At 35.3% G+C, this 14,689-nt stretch overlaps 1 protein-coding gene across 4 annotated transcripts in view; it reads right to left on the minus strand.

Annotated features, from left to right (window-relative positions):
* The window catches only part of RAP1GDS1 (Rap1 GTPase-GDP dissociation stimulator 1), a 170,258-nt gene that overhangs the window by 136,789 nt on the left and 18,780 nt on the right, over positions 1-14,689 (minus strand). For all 4 annotated transcript variants that reach the window (XM_037020188.2, XM_037020187.2, XM_037020184.2 and 1 more), the window contains exon 2: positions 11,846-11,953. In XM_037020188.2, the coding sequence (XP_036876083.1) occupies positions 11,846-11,953 (108 nt within the window). The remainder of the gene's footprint in view (positions 1-11,845; positions 11,954-14,689) is intronic.

The following is a 14,689-nucleotide window of genomic DNA, read 5'->3' on the forward strand; positions in this document are numbered from 1 at the left end:
TTACAAGGAGTAAAAGCAAAATCACTTAGACCATGCAATAAAGCTTTCTAGAGGAAACACAACCATCATGGACTATCAATTACTATCAGAGGTTAAAAAGAGTATGGTACTGCTTATACCTTACCAGTTTCATATATAATCACAGCAAAAGACAATGAACATATTAATCTAATCAATCTATTTATTACTCTAAGTTATTTTCCTTTAAACAGAAAATTATACCTTTCTGTTGAGAACATGTAATTCTTATTTAAACACTAATATCATTAATTCTTTCCCAATTCATTCTATCAATTCAAAGTCCAACTTATATGCCTCATATTCTTTGACACATTTAGGACATATTGTTTTAGTGCTTATTTGATTAGAGAAGCCAGTTAATATCAATCAAGCATAAGGCCACACAGAAGACCCACAGCCAGCTGCACATGCAGTTACTGTGAACCCTGCTAAACAAGAATGTTAGGAAGACACAGAAGCACAAACCTAACACTTCTCTCTCAACAATAACTTAAGTGTGTCCTTAATGATATTACCAGCACTAATGAAGATAGATCCTTTTCAGTATATAATTGGCATGTAGGATCATTTCAAATCATATTTCTCTTAGATATTCCACTTTTTGAAACATAAGTTGATTTTTAAATTTAGCAAACTTAAGCAAAAATAGTATATTTATTAGCTAATGTTAGAAAACTCAGATCCTCTGCCAATGCTTCAGTCACAAATTGCAAATACCAATGGAGGCTTATCTCCCTTTGAAGATGGCACACATGAGGCGTGGCGGGTTTTTTTGTTTTTTGTTTTCTCTTTTGCCACTAATGAAGTATAGTGCTCAAAATCATATCAGAGGGCAAAGAGCATCCAACATCAGTTATATCTTGCTTGCTGTTAATCCCATGGTCTGTGAGAGACTTCGTAATGGTCTTTCTCATTCTTCCAGATTCAAGCCTTTCCACATCTCTTTTTATAAACTCCTGGATATAAATGTTTGGTTATACACTGTGCTCTTCTATCTGCTTTTGAATAAGCATACAGAACATATCATGGACCCTACTGCTGCCTTTTCCATAGTATCTAACCTTAGAATAACAAACTTAAAGTCCACAGTTTTAAATGTCCTCTTTTTAAACTGTCCTCTCCTACAATGAATAGCACAATTATATTTTATTGATTATGATGATGATGTTGATGATGATGATTTTGTTTTTAAGCAGCACTTTCTATCAGATCACATTGGCTGGCCCAACTCTTACATCTTTGATCAGCCACCACCCACAGTTTGAGAAATCATGTCTTATAAAGCTGCAATAGAATAATCAAATATTTGTAAATATTTTACAAAATTTTAAAAATGAGAGTCAATATGTAATCAAAAATTTAAAAACTGTTAATGAGATACTTTACATTTTTTTGATACTAAGTCTTTGAAATCTAATATGTACTCTACACACATAGCATACCTAAATTCAGAGTAGTCTCTTTCAAATGTGTTATAGCTTTGTCAGAGAATGAATGATGTATTGGAAAGCATGAATTTAAAGGATTTCTCTGGAAGGCTGATTATAGTGTTTTCTGGGTTCTTGCACGTCAACAGTGTTTTTCTATAGCCTTGATGCTTACTGAGCACCTTGGCTCAATATAAAATTCTTACTCCTTGAGTTTTTGTAAAAAAAAAAAAATTGCTCCATTATTGAATTGCTTTGTATATTTCTGTTGAGAAGTCTGATGCCAATCTGATTTTCTTTCCTTTTTAAATAATGGATCTTTTTGCATGGAGGCCCTGAGGATATTTTTCTTTTGTACTTATTTTTACCTTGAAAGTTTACAAGTTTTACTAGACTGTGTCTTTGAGCTGACTATTCCAGGTCAATTTTTGCAAGTACATGGGAGGCCCTTTTCGACTGTAGTACTCCATTCTTTCTTTAATTCAGAAAAGTTCATAATTTTAAATATTACCTGTCTCACTGTTTTGTTTTACTCCATAAGGATTTCAATTACATGTATGTGGATCTTTTTGCCTGTCTTCAATACCAATCATTTTCTCTCTGATCCTTTATTTTGGCCCCTACATTTGCCTGTTTTCCTCAACACTCCTTAATTAAATTTCAATCACCTCTATTCTTCCCTGGTATCTTAAAATTTACTCTTAATTTCTAAAATAATTATTTTTCCTCAACTCCTTCTAGTTAAGTTTTTTTTTTGTTATCATTAATCTACAATTACATGAATAACATTATGCTTACTAGGCTCCCCCCTTCACCAAGTCCCCCCAACAAACCCCATTACAGTCACTGTCCATCAGCATAGTAAGATGTTGTAGAATCACTACTTGTCTTCTCTGTGTTGCACAGCCCTCCCCTTTCCCCCACCCCCCACATTATACATGCTAATCGTAATATCCACTTTCTTCTTCCCTGCCCTTAGCCCTCCCTTCCCTCCCATTCTCCCCAGTCCCTTTCACTTTGGTAACTGTTAGTCCCTTCTTGGGTTCTGTGATTCTGCTGCTGTTTTGTTCCTTCAGTTTTTCTTTGTTCTTATATGCCCCATATGAGTGAAATCATTTGGTATTTGTCTTTCTCGACTTGGCTTATTTCACTGAGCATAATACCCTCTAGCTCCATCCATGTTGTTGCAAATGGTAGGATTTGTTTTCTTCTTATGGCTGAATAATATTCCATTGAGTATATGTATACCACATCTTCTTTATCCATTCATCTACTGATGGACATTTACCTTGTTTCCATTTCTTGGCTATTGTGAATAGTGCTGCGATAAACATAGGGGTGCATCTGTCTTTTTCAAACTGGGCTGCTGCATTCTTGGGGTAAATTCCTAGAAGTGGAATTCCTGGGTCAAATGGTATTTTTATTTAGAGCATTTTGAGGAACCTCCATACTGCTTTCCACAATGGTTGAACTAATTTACATTCACACCAGCAGTGTAGGAGGGTTCCCCTTTCTCCACAACCTCGCCAACATTTGTTGTTGTTTGTCTTTTGGATGGTAGCCATCCTTACTGGTGTGAGGTGATATCTCATTGTGGTTTCATTTGCATTTCTCTGATAACTAGCGATGCGGAGCATCTTTTCATGTGTCTGTTGGCCATCTGAATTTCTTCTTTGGAGAACTGTCTGTTCAGCTCCTCTGCCCATTTTTTAATTGGATTATTTGTTTTTTGTTTGTTGAAGTGTGTGAGCTCTTTATATATTTTGGATGTCAAGCCTTTATCGGATCTGTCATTTATGAATATATTCTACCATACTATAGGGTACGTTTTTGTTCTATTGATGGTGTCCTTGCGGTACAGAAGCTTTTCAGCTTAATGCAGCCCTACTTTTTCATTTTTGCTTTTGTTTTCCTTGCCCGGGGAGATATGTTCATGAAGAAGTCACTAATATTCATGTCCAAGAGATTTTTGCCTATGTTTTTTTCTAAGAGTTATGTGGTTTCATGACGTACATTCAGTTCTTTGATCCATTTTGATTTTACTTTTGCGTATGGGGTTAGACAGTGATCCAGTTTCATTCTCTTACATGTAGCTGTCCAGTTTTGCCAGCACCATCTGTTGAAGAGACTGTCATTTCCCCATTGTAAGTCCATGGCTCCTTTATCATATATTAATTGACCATATATGTTTGGGTTAATGTCTGGAGTCTCTAATCTGTTCCACTGGCCTGTGGCTCTGTTCTTGTGCCAATACCAAATTGTCTTGATTACTATGGCTTTGTAGTAGAGCTTGAAGTTGGGGAGTGAGATCCCCCCACTTTATTCTTCTTTCTCAGGATTGCTTTGGCTATTCGGGGTCTTTGGTGTTTCCATACGAATTTTTGAACTTTTTGTTCCAGTTTGTTGAAGAATGTTGTTGGTAATTTGATAGGGTTTGCGTCAAATCTGTATATTGCTTTGGGCAGGTTGGCCATTTTGACAATATTAATTCTTCCCAGCCAAGAGCATGGGATGCGTTTCTGTTTGTTAGTGTCCTCTTTAATTTCTCTTAAGACTGTCTTACACTTTTCAGGGTATAGGTCTTTCACTTCTTTGGTTAGGTTTATTCCTAGGTATTTTATTCCTTTTGATGCAATTGCGAATGGAATTGTTTTCCTGATTTCTCTTTCTATTGGCTCATTGTTAGTGTATAGGAAAGCCACAGATTTCTGTGTGTTAATTTTGTATCCTGCAACTTTGCTGTATTCCAATATCAGTTCTAGTAGTTTTGGAGTGGAGTCTTTAGAGTTTTTAATGTACAATATCATGTCATCTGCAAATAGTGACAGTTTAACTTCTTTACCAATCTGGATTCCTTGTATTTCTTTGTTTTGTCTGATTGCCGTGGCTAGGACCTCCAGTACTACGTTAAATAACAGTGGGGAGAGTGGGCATCCCTGTTTAGTTCCCGATCTCAGAGGAAAAACTTTCAGCTTCTCGCTGTTCAGTATAATGTTGGCTGTGGGTTAATCATTTATGGCCTTTATTATGTTGAGGTACCTGCCCTCTCTGCCCATTTTGCTGAGAGTTTTTATCATGAGTGGATGTTGAATTTTGTCAAATGCTTTTTCAGCATCTATGGAGATGATCATGTGGTTTTTGTCTTTCTTTTTTTGATGTGGTGTATGATGTTAATGGATTTTTGAATGTTGTACCATCCTTGCATCCCTGGGATGAATCCCACTTGGTCATGGTGTATGATCCTTTTGATACATTTTTTTATTTGGTTTGCTAATATTTTATTGAGTATTTTCTGCATCTACGTTCATCAGGGATATTGGTCTGTAATTTTCTTTTTTGGTGGAGTCTTTGCCTGGTTTTGGTATTAGAGTGATGTTGGCTTCATGGAATGAGTTTGGGAGTATTCCTTCCTCTTCTGTTTTTTTTTGGAAAACGTTAAGGAGAATGGGTATTAGATCTTCTCTGTATGTCTGATAAAATTTCGAGGTAAATCCATCTGGCCCGGGGGTTTTGTTCTTGGATAGTTTTTTGATTACCGCTTCAATTTCTTTGCTCGTAATTGGTTTGTTTAACTTTAGTATTTCTTCCTTGGTCAGTCTTGGAAGGTTGCATTTTTTCTAGGAAATTGTCCATTTCTTCTAGGTTTTCCAGATTCTTACCATACAGGTTTTCATAGTAGTCTTTAATAATTCTTTGTATTTCTGTGGAGTCTGTTGTGATTTTTCCATTCTCATTTCTGATTCTGTTGATGCTTGTTGACTCTTTTTCTCTTAATAAGTTTGGCTAGAGGCTTATCTATCCTTTTATTTTCTCAAAGAACCAGCTCTTGGTTTCACTGATTTTTTCTATTGTTTTATTCTTCTCAATTTTGTTTATTTCTTCTCGGATCTTTATTATGTCCCTCCTTCTGCTGACTTTAGGCCTCAGTTGTTCTTCTTTTTCCAGTTTCGATAATTGTGATGTCAGAATATTCATTTGAGATTGTTCTTCCTTCTTTAAATATGCCTGGATCGCTATATACTTTCCTCTTAAGACCGTTTTCACTGCATCCCACCAAAGTTGGGGCTTTGTATTGTTTTTGTCATTTGTTTCCATATATTCCTTGATCTCTATTTTAATTTGTTCGTTGATCCATTGATTATTTAGGAGCATGTTGTTAAGCGTCCATGTGTTTGTGACCTTTTCTGTTTTCTTTATACAATTTATTTCTAGGTTTATACCTTTGTGGTGTGAAAAGTTGGTTGGTAGAATTTCAATCTTTTGGAATTTACTGAAGCTTTTTTTGTGGCCTGGTATGTGGTCTATTCTGGAGAATGTTCCATGTGCACTTGAGAAGAATGTATATCCTGTTGCTTTTGGATGTAGAGTTCTATAGATGTCTATTAGGTGCATCTTTTCTAGTGTGTTGTTCAGTGCCTCTGTGTCCTTACTTATTTTTTGCCCAGTGGATCTATCCTTTGGGGTGAGTGGCGTGTTGAAGTCTCCTAGAATGAATGCATTGCATTCTATTTCCTCCTTTAGTTCTGTTAGTATTTGTTTCACATATGCTGGTGCTCCTGTGTTGGGTGCATATATATTTAGAATGGTTATATCCTCTTGTTGGTCTGAGCCCTTTACCATTATGTAATGTCCTTCTTTATCTCTTGTTACTTTCTTTGTTTTGAAGTCTATTTTGTCTGATACTAGTACTGCAACACATGCTTTTTTCTCCCTGTTGTTTGCATGAAATATCTTTTTCCATCCCTTGACTTTTAGTCTGTGCATGTCTTTGGGTTTGAGGTGAGTTTCTTGTAGGCAGCATATAGAATGAGTCTTGCTTTTTTATCCATTCTATTACTCTGTGTCTTTTGATTGGTGCATTCAATCCATTTACATTTAGGGTGACTATTGAAAGGTAGGTACTTATTGCCATTGCAGGCTTTAGATTCGTGGTTACCAACGGTTCAAGGTTAGCTTCTTTAGTATCTTACTGTCTAACTTAACTGGCTTATTGAGCTGTTATAAACACTGTCTGGTGATTCTTTATTTCTCTCCCTTCTTATCTTCTTATTCCTCCTCCTCCATTCTTTATATGTTGGTTGTTTTATTCTGTGCTCTTTTGTGTTTCCTTTAATTGCTTTTGTGGGTAGTTGATTTTATTTGTTGCCTTTAGTTAGTATTTGGTTGGTCTGCTTTCTTTGCTGTGATTTTATTTTCTCTGCTGACATCTGTTTAATCTTAGGAGTGTTCCCATCTAGAACAGTCCCTCTAAAATACCCTGTAGAGGTGGTTTGTGGGATACAAATTCCCTCAAGTTTTGCTTGTCTGGGAATTGTTTAATCCCTCCTTCATATTTAAATGATAATTGTGCTTGATATAGTCTTCTTGGTTCAAGGCCTTTCTGTTTCATTGCATTAAATATATCATGCCATTCTCTTCTGGCCTGTAAGGTTTCTGTTGAGAAGTCTGATGATAGCCTGATGGGTTTTCCTTTGTAGGTGACCTTTTTCCTCTCTCTGGCTGCCTTTAAAACTCTGTCCTTGTCCTTGATCTTTGCCATTTTAATTATTATGTGTCTTGGTGTTGACCTCTTTGGGTTCCATCTCTCGGGAGTTGTGTGTGCCTCTGTAGTCTGAGCAACTATTTCCTCCCCCAGTTTGGGGAAGTTCTCATCAATTATTTCTTCAAAGACACTTTCTATCCCTTTTACTCTCTCCTCTTCCTCTGGTACCTATAATGCAGATATTGTTCCTTTTGGATTGGTCACACAGTTCTCTTAATATTGTTTCATTCCTGGAGATTCTTTTATCTCTCTCTGGGTCAGCTTCTATGCGTTCCTGTTCTCTGGTTTCTATTCCATCAATGGCCTCTTGCATCTTATCCATTCTGCTTATAAATCCTTCCAGAGATTGTTTCATTTATGTAATCTCCCTCCGGACATCATCCCTTAGCTCTTGTATATTTCTCTGCAGCTCCGTCAGCATGGTTATGACCTTTATTTTGAATTCTTTTTCAGGAAGACTGGTTAGGTCTATCTCCTTCTTAGGGGTTAACTCTAATTTTGGTCTGTATCAAATTCTTCTGCCTTTCATGGCGATAGAGACAGTTTTTGGAGCTGGCACGTGTGTTGGCTGGGTGAATGTCCCTTCTTGCTGGTTTGTGGCCTTCCTCTCCTGGGAGAACAGCGACCTCTAATGGCTTGTGCTGGGCAGCTGCGTACACATGTGGCTTCTGACTCTTGCCCAGCCACTGTAGAGTTTAGCTCCGTGGTTGCTGTTGGCGTGGCCTGCCTCAGGCTGCTGCTCCAATATGGCAGAGCCGTGTCAGAGGGGAAACAGCCGGGAGGCTGTTTATGTTCATGAGGGGCCTCTGAGCTGCGTTGCTGCCCAGGGGGTTAGGGTGCCTGGAGTTCCCCGGGATTCCCAGTTGCTGGGCTAAGTGTCCCGGGATGCTTCCAACCATCTGTGGGGTCACTGTCCCTTTAAGACGTTCAAAAAGCACTCGCTTTTCTTTGTGCCAGGGGAGCCGGCTGCGGGGACCTGCTCACAGGTCTTACTGTCCTGTTTCCCTAGTATCCAGCACCCCACACATGCACTGTGTGTCTGCACTCTGGTGCGGATGGCTAGGGCTGGCTACTTAGCTGTCCTGGGCTCCCTCTCCCTTCCTGCTCTGACTCCTCTCCTCCCGCCGGGAGCTGGGGTGTGGGGCACTCGGATCCCGCCGGGCCGCAGCTTGTATCTTACCCCCTTCGTGAGGCGCTGGGTTCTCGCAGGTGTGGATGTAGTCTGGCTGTTGTCCTGTGTCTTCTGGTCTGTCTTTTAGGAAGAGTTGTATTTGTTGTATTTTCAAAAATACATATGGTTTTGGGAGGAGATTGCTGCTGCTCTACTCATGCCGCCATCTTGGCTCCACCCTCTTCTAGTTAACTTTTAACTTTTACTTCACATCTTCCTCGTATTTATCCACTTCAGTTCCAAGTTTCTAAGATTCTTACTTGAGAGATTTTTTTTTCTTTTCATTTCTGCAAAGGCCTAAGGATGTTTAATATAGGTCATGGTATTCTGTTAAAGATAACTACCTCATTGTTGGTTTAGGAGAAAATCTTTTAATAGCTAAAATGTTTTGAACCTTATTTTCTATTTTGTTCCTTGTGGCACCTTTGTATATACATCATCTGCAATTTCTTATTTAGCATATAGTTTTCATTTTCCTTCATTAGCAATAGAAATTGCATGCAGTAAGTGTAAATAAAGACTTGGGATTAATACCTAGCTTTCTAGTTCAAAAGCTCCCTATTCTGTACTCAAACTGAAGGGGGTTATTAGTATTCTAATTTTATGCTTTCTCTATTTATACAGAACACTTAATTTCCCCACCTTGTTTCCTTCTTTCCTTTCACCACCAAGTCTACAAGGTAGAACAAATTCATCCCCAGCAATGGCACTGTCCTAATCTTTTGCCTAGCATCCTAAATCCTTGTAAGTCTCTTCCTTTTAATTTCCCAAAAACCAATGCTCTAACTGAATCTAAGACCAATTAGATCTTAGTATTTTCCCACTAATGCAGGACTTTTACTTTCTAAAAGCAATTTTAATTTTGTACTATCACCCCTGAGTTCCTGGTTCAATCAATTTCTCTCTTGTCTTTTCCATATAGTCTCTACAGTCTCTCTATAAACAGTCGGTTATGGGCTCTAAAGTTGGGTAGGCTAGACTTTGATATTTATTATTTTCCATAATACTTTGAAGTTCTTAGTCTATATCTTAGTTATGCTCATGGCAAACATTATATTACTTGATTATATTTATGTCTGTTGATTTGTATGCATTTTTAGAGAATATGTGGGAAAAATCAGATTAAGATGGCCACCACTATTCTATAGCAATTGAAGAGTCTGAATTCATCAAGAATTGTCAATGTCTTTCTAGCTGACCATTTTCTCTAGTTTAGTCTAACCTCCTTTATTCTTCAAATGCTATGTTCATTTAGTAACAACTGAACCTTTGGTGATTTATGATTAGCATCAGTCATAAGCCCTCATGGGCTATGGACACAATAACTAAAAAAGTCACATAATAGAAAAATATGTAAAGGAGATGAACAACATAATAAATTCACCTTGCAAAGAAACCTATCACTTCTGTGATACATTTGATAACAGGGTAAAAAAATGTGTCTAGATATTATTATGAAGGAATACAAAGTAAAATAATTTTTTGTTTCCATAAAAACAGCAGCAATCTTTCATGCTCAGTAACTGCAGATTTAAGATTGCTATTGAAAAATAGTTGATAATAAGTTCCAAAGTCCCTTACTTAGGAAATAATTTTGATACATGACAGTTAAGTAAATATTAAAGACCTAAAGCAGACTAAAAGTAAATGACAACAGAAAGTTATTACTACACAAGACTCACAGTGATCTAAATTAGCAGCTTGTTTACATAACTTGATAGCTTAAGATTAGCCTAGAAAGTAGCCACACATCAATGTAATGAAAAAAATAAAGAAGAAGGGCTAAGAAATAAACTAAGAATTCAACAGGTATTATTATAAGGTTAGGAATATGGAGCTATACACTAAATGCTTTCTTCTTCAAAGACAGATAATTGATGATTTCTCATGGGGTTGTCCTATAGAAAATAAATAATTATGTGACTTTTGTATGAAATAGCAATTGTCATCAGACAATTAACTAAACAATGTTAATGCAGCTTGCAAAGAAACCTATTGCCTCTGTGGTGCATATAAAGGTAAATAAGGCAATGAGATACAGGAAAACAGCGTAATCCTTCAGGAAAAGAATTTAAGGTGTGTTGTTGATCATGCTAGCATTGTTTTGTGATCCCCATGCTCCAATAATGGAATTAAATTTTTATTATGAATGGACCGTTAATTTTCCACATCTTTGGGACTCTTATTTATGCATGTAGTTTGTCTTATAAGGTGATTTAGATGTTTAAGGACAATTTCTGTCAATTTTTAGGGATGAAAATGTGTGGACTATTGTTTTACATTTTCAAATAAGCATGAAATAGAGTGATCATACTACAACTCAATAAATATTTACTGAAAATCTTCTAACTACTCTCTGAAATAAGAGAGACCCGAATAAACAGAGACTAATTTTTTTGGCTAGTAGCCTTCATATATTTACTAGAAACTTTTAAAACTGAGAATATGAGGTATTCATATGAATGAATGAATGCTTCTATATTAATTTAGATCAGATTTACACAAAATGCTTGCTTCAAAAAAATGTTTCCATAAAATCTAGTAAGTACACAAATTTTCTGACTCTTGTTTAAAATTCTGACATATATACTTAATGTTATCAAAAACTTATGAAAACCACATTGAAGTCTTACATCAAAGTAAAAATTCTGAGTTCAGATTACGATCATTTGTAATATACAATTCAAATACACTAAAGTCTCACAATGTAAAAATTTTAAAAGCATAATTTCACTCCTTTCAGCAATGTCCTTTCCAATGACAGGTTAGCAGACAGTAAAATAAAATGTTAGGTTTAAATTTCCATTACACATATTACCATTTTACACTTGTATAGAAAGGAAAAATCAGTCTTTCTTGGTCAGGTGCAATTCTGGTGCAAACAGTGATATTTTTAGTTAAAATAACTGACACTAAGGAAAAATTATGAAACTAGAAGGGCTCTAGAAAAAACAAAAGCCAGGATGGATTCACCTAATTAGATTTTTTATAATTCTACCTACCTTTATGATGACAGAATAGAAATGGATTATTCACCATAATAATAGAAATTAATGAACAAAAATATGATGGATCAAATATAACAATGTAATGTGTTTAGTCAGTGAAGAGTTGTGTGATTCTTATCCCTAGTATTATTTGCCATACCACCAAAGATCAAATCTTCCCTCAATTTTAAGGGATTTTTAGATGACTACTGATGGCTCTTTCCAATTATACCTAAGTATACAGAATATTTTAAAGTGAAATTATTAAAAATAAGCTAAAATTGCAGAAAAAAAAATTTCTGGTGTTTTAAGTTTCCTTCTGTTTCTCCTCCCCAGTCTCTGAAAATACAAACACACAGAATTTTTTAAAGAGCAAATGTAGGTGTTAAGAGGAAAAACAACTATTGGTGCTTATCTGTTGGAATGAAATAATGGCCTCTGTCTGGAACTGGTGGTAATGTCATCACCAACAATCAATTCCTCCTTTCTTTTGCCTATCAACTTGGCTTTTGTACTTTGGGGGTGAGGAAGGAGTGTAGGAGGGTGGAACATGGAAAACAACCTCAGCATTCAGGGATAGGATTCAAAAGAATTCAAGTTATGTGAATGCAGCTTATGTGCTTAACTATATACCAATTCTGAATGACTATTGATTCTGATTTTTTTTGTCCAGCATTTGAAACTTAATGGAACTTACTATTCTGAGCCAGGGCTTGAAGCAGACAATCCAAGCATCCTTCTAAACTATCCTCAGTTCTGTCAACAGCTGTTATCTTCAGCTTCTTCAAGGTATCACTGAGATTATCTGTTTACAGAAAAAAGAGAAATCAGTAACCCCACTAACATATGACCATCATGTCACATAATAAACAGTTACCATTAACAAAGGGCATCTCAGTATAGTGAATTATCTTCTAAATATATTTCAAAATGACAATAGACTGTACTATTACAAATTTTTTATATAAAATTTTATCTATTCAACTCAGATTATGAAATATTCATTCTGTATATGTAAGATACCAGGAATATTCCAGATTTTATCACAGAACATCTTTTTTAGAATTCTTTTAACTTACTTAGCTTGTTCAAGGGAACCAGCCATGGTTAATTGAAAAAAGCTAACAGTCCACAAGAAAATTATATAGCTTTGCAAATATCTTTTTTTCAGTTTTGGCATCCTATGGTGTATTTGAAAGACATAAAATAAAAAGACATCACTTATCTTATTAAGACTCTTTTTAACTATTGGAAAGCTGTCAAGCTCAAGGTGATAGAAGTTTTCCAAAATTCTCATTTCCTCTTAAAAACTCTAATTTTATCACCAGCAACAAATACTACCAGTTGCTTTCCTTAAATGACAAATTAACATCATTCATTTGTGAGACAATGTCTGCTAAATATAAGACCAGTTTATCTGTCAGTTTTTTCTAACAAAGGTTATTCCATGGGAAAAAAATGTACCTTGGTCAGCTCACAACTCAAATAATTGCACAAGTGCTTTTTCTTCCAAATGACCATCAGATCTCACAAAGTAATGAAAGTGTTTTTTGTATACTGCCCACTTCATCACATAGAATATTTTTTAAATGTGTACCCAAAGGTTGAGATTTTTAAAAACATTTTTTTCCTGTTTCATTATGGACATTCTTAAGTGAAACTGTTTTGTTTTGTTTTGTTTTGTTTTGTTTTGTTTTGTTTTGTTTTACTTGAAGTATGTGATGGTGAAGAATACCATAACTACCACTATGATTCGGTGCTACAAAACACCAGCAGTTTCTTACTCACAACTGCTTTTGCACCACTGTCAATTTGAATGTCAAAACAGTGAAAAAGACAATGTGTTGATGGTATTCAAAGTCATGATCACTATAAGAGGAATCCAAGAACCCCTAGAATTGCTGCTCTAGAATTAGAATTTCAGGCATATTCTTATTTCAAAAGTAAATAGTTTAATAGACTTTTGTACATTGTAGCTCATGACAATTCTAAAAATATGACAGAATTCTCTGTTATAAAATGAGAGATAGTTTACTTTCCATGTCAACTGAGAAAAAGTAGACTTAAAGATTTACATCAAGTAATATCAACATGCTCTAGTGATGCCTAGTATACAACCTGTGACTAATCTAGTAATCATAAACCTACATTTAATTAAAAATCCCAGGTTATCATTCACAACCAAGATTAATATTTACTTTCTTAAGAGGGACCAAATAGTTTTGGGAACTTGATTTTTTCTATGTCTTCTATAAGCTAACAAGAAGTAGTAGATTATGAAATCTCAGATATACATGATAAATCTTATTAAGTGCATATTAAGTTGATTTTTTAAATTAAAGCATAAATAACATATGATACCTAAGCTCATATTATTAAAAGTAATAAAAAGTAATTATTGCACAACACTGAGGAAAAAATAAAACATATCCAAACTAAAGCAATTCACAAATGATCAGTCAACAAGTAATAAAAGCAGTTAAGACTGACTTAATACTAACTAAGCATCTGGATCTAATTTTTTCCTTTCCTTTACCCAGTCTCCCTTGCTTGACATCCCCTTCTCATCAAGTCTCAGCCTGGATGTCACCCCAAAGACCACTCTTGCCCATTCTAAGTCTTTCCACCTTCCTTAGTCCTCCAGGATAATTCTCTATCACTGCAGCCATCTTCCACAGCACTATTCACAATTTGTAGTTACGTGCTTTTTTGTTTAATTGCTAACCTATGCTCCCCCACTATATTGTATAGGACACCTTATTAATTACATCATTGCATTGTAGCTACCACTTGGTACACAGGAGGTATCCAGGATATATTTATCAAATTAAGTGAGTAAGGGAATGAATTCTTTTTTTTCAGAAAGCTGTCTAGTTACCATCTTTTGTATCACACACTTAAAAGTCAAAAGTGTGCCAATCAGGAAAGGAAGACAAATGTGATCTGCTTAGCACCTTTTATGCATTTACAGAATTATAAATACAGGATCTCATATTTTAAGAAGGATCAATGGAATCAAATTAAATATTTAAGAATATAAAATACATAACTAAAAACTATATAGGACATCTTACTTTTAAAATATTTCTTCTCAATTAAAAAAGATTCAGTCTCTTAATGGGAATAATTATATGCCTGTTAATGATGTGAGATCTTTTTAGGTAAAGGTCATTAAATTCTTCATCCACAGATAACCAAAGCTGTCAAGAGAATTATTACAAATTTAATATGATTTTAGACTTTTTAAATGAACGAAAAAGTTACTACTTAAAGAAATATTCCTGTGCATCATTTTATAAAATGAAGTATTAAAATGTTCCACATCTTGACTGAAATAGTAATTAAATGAATATATACATTTATCAAAGTTTATCAAACTATACATTTAATCTGTGCATTTTAGTGTGTGTAAATTATACCTCAATTTTAAAAGAACATATTGGAAAATAAAACGATTGGGGCAGGCACTCCTTTCTCAATGGCCACAAGCTTCTTGATGAAGGAATTTCTATTACACTGACACTTCTGGTCATTTCTGCCT

The sequence above is a fragment of the Manis javanica genome, chromosome 5, assembly GCF_040802235.1.
Source record: "Manis javanica isolate MJ-LG chromosome 5, MJ_LKY, whole genome shotgun sequence".
Classification (NCBI taxonomy): domain Eukaryota; kingdom Metazoa; phylum Chordata; class Mammalia; order Pholidota; family Manidae; genus Manis; species Manis javanica.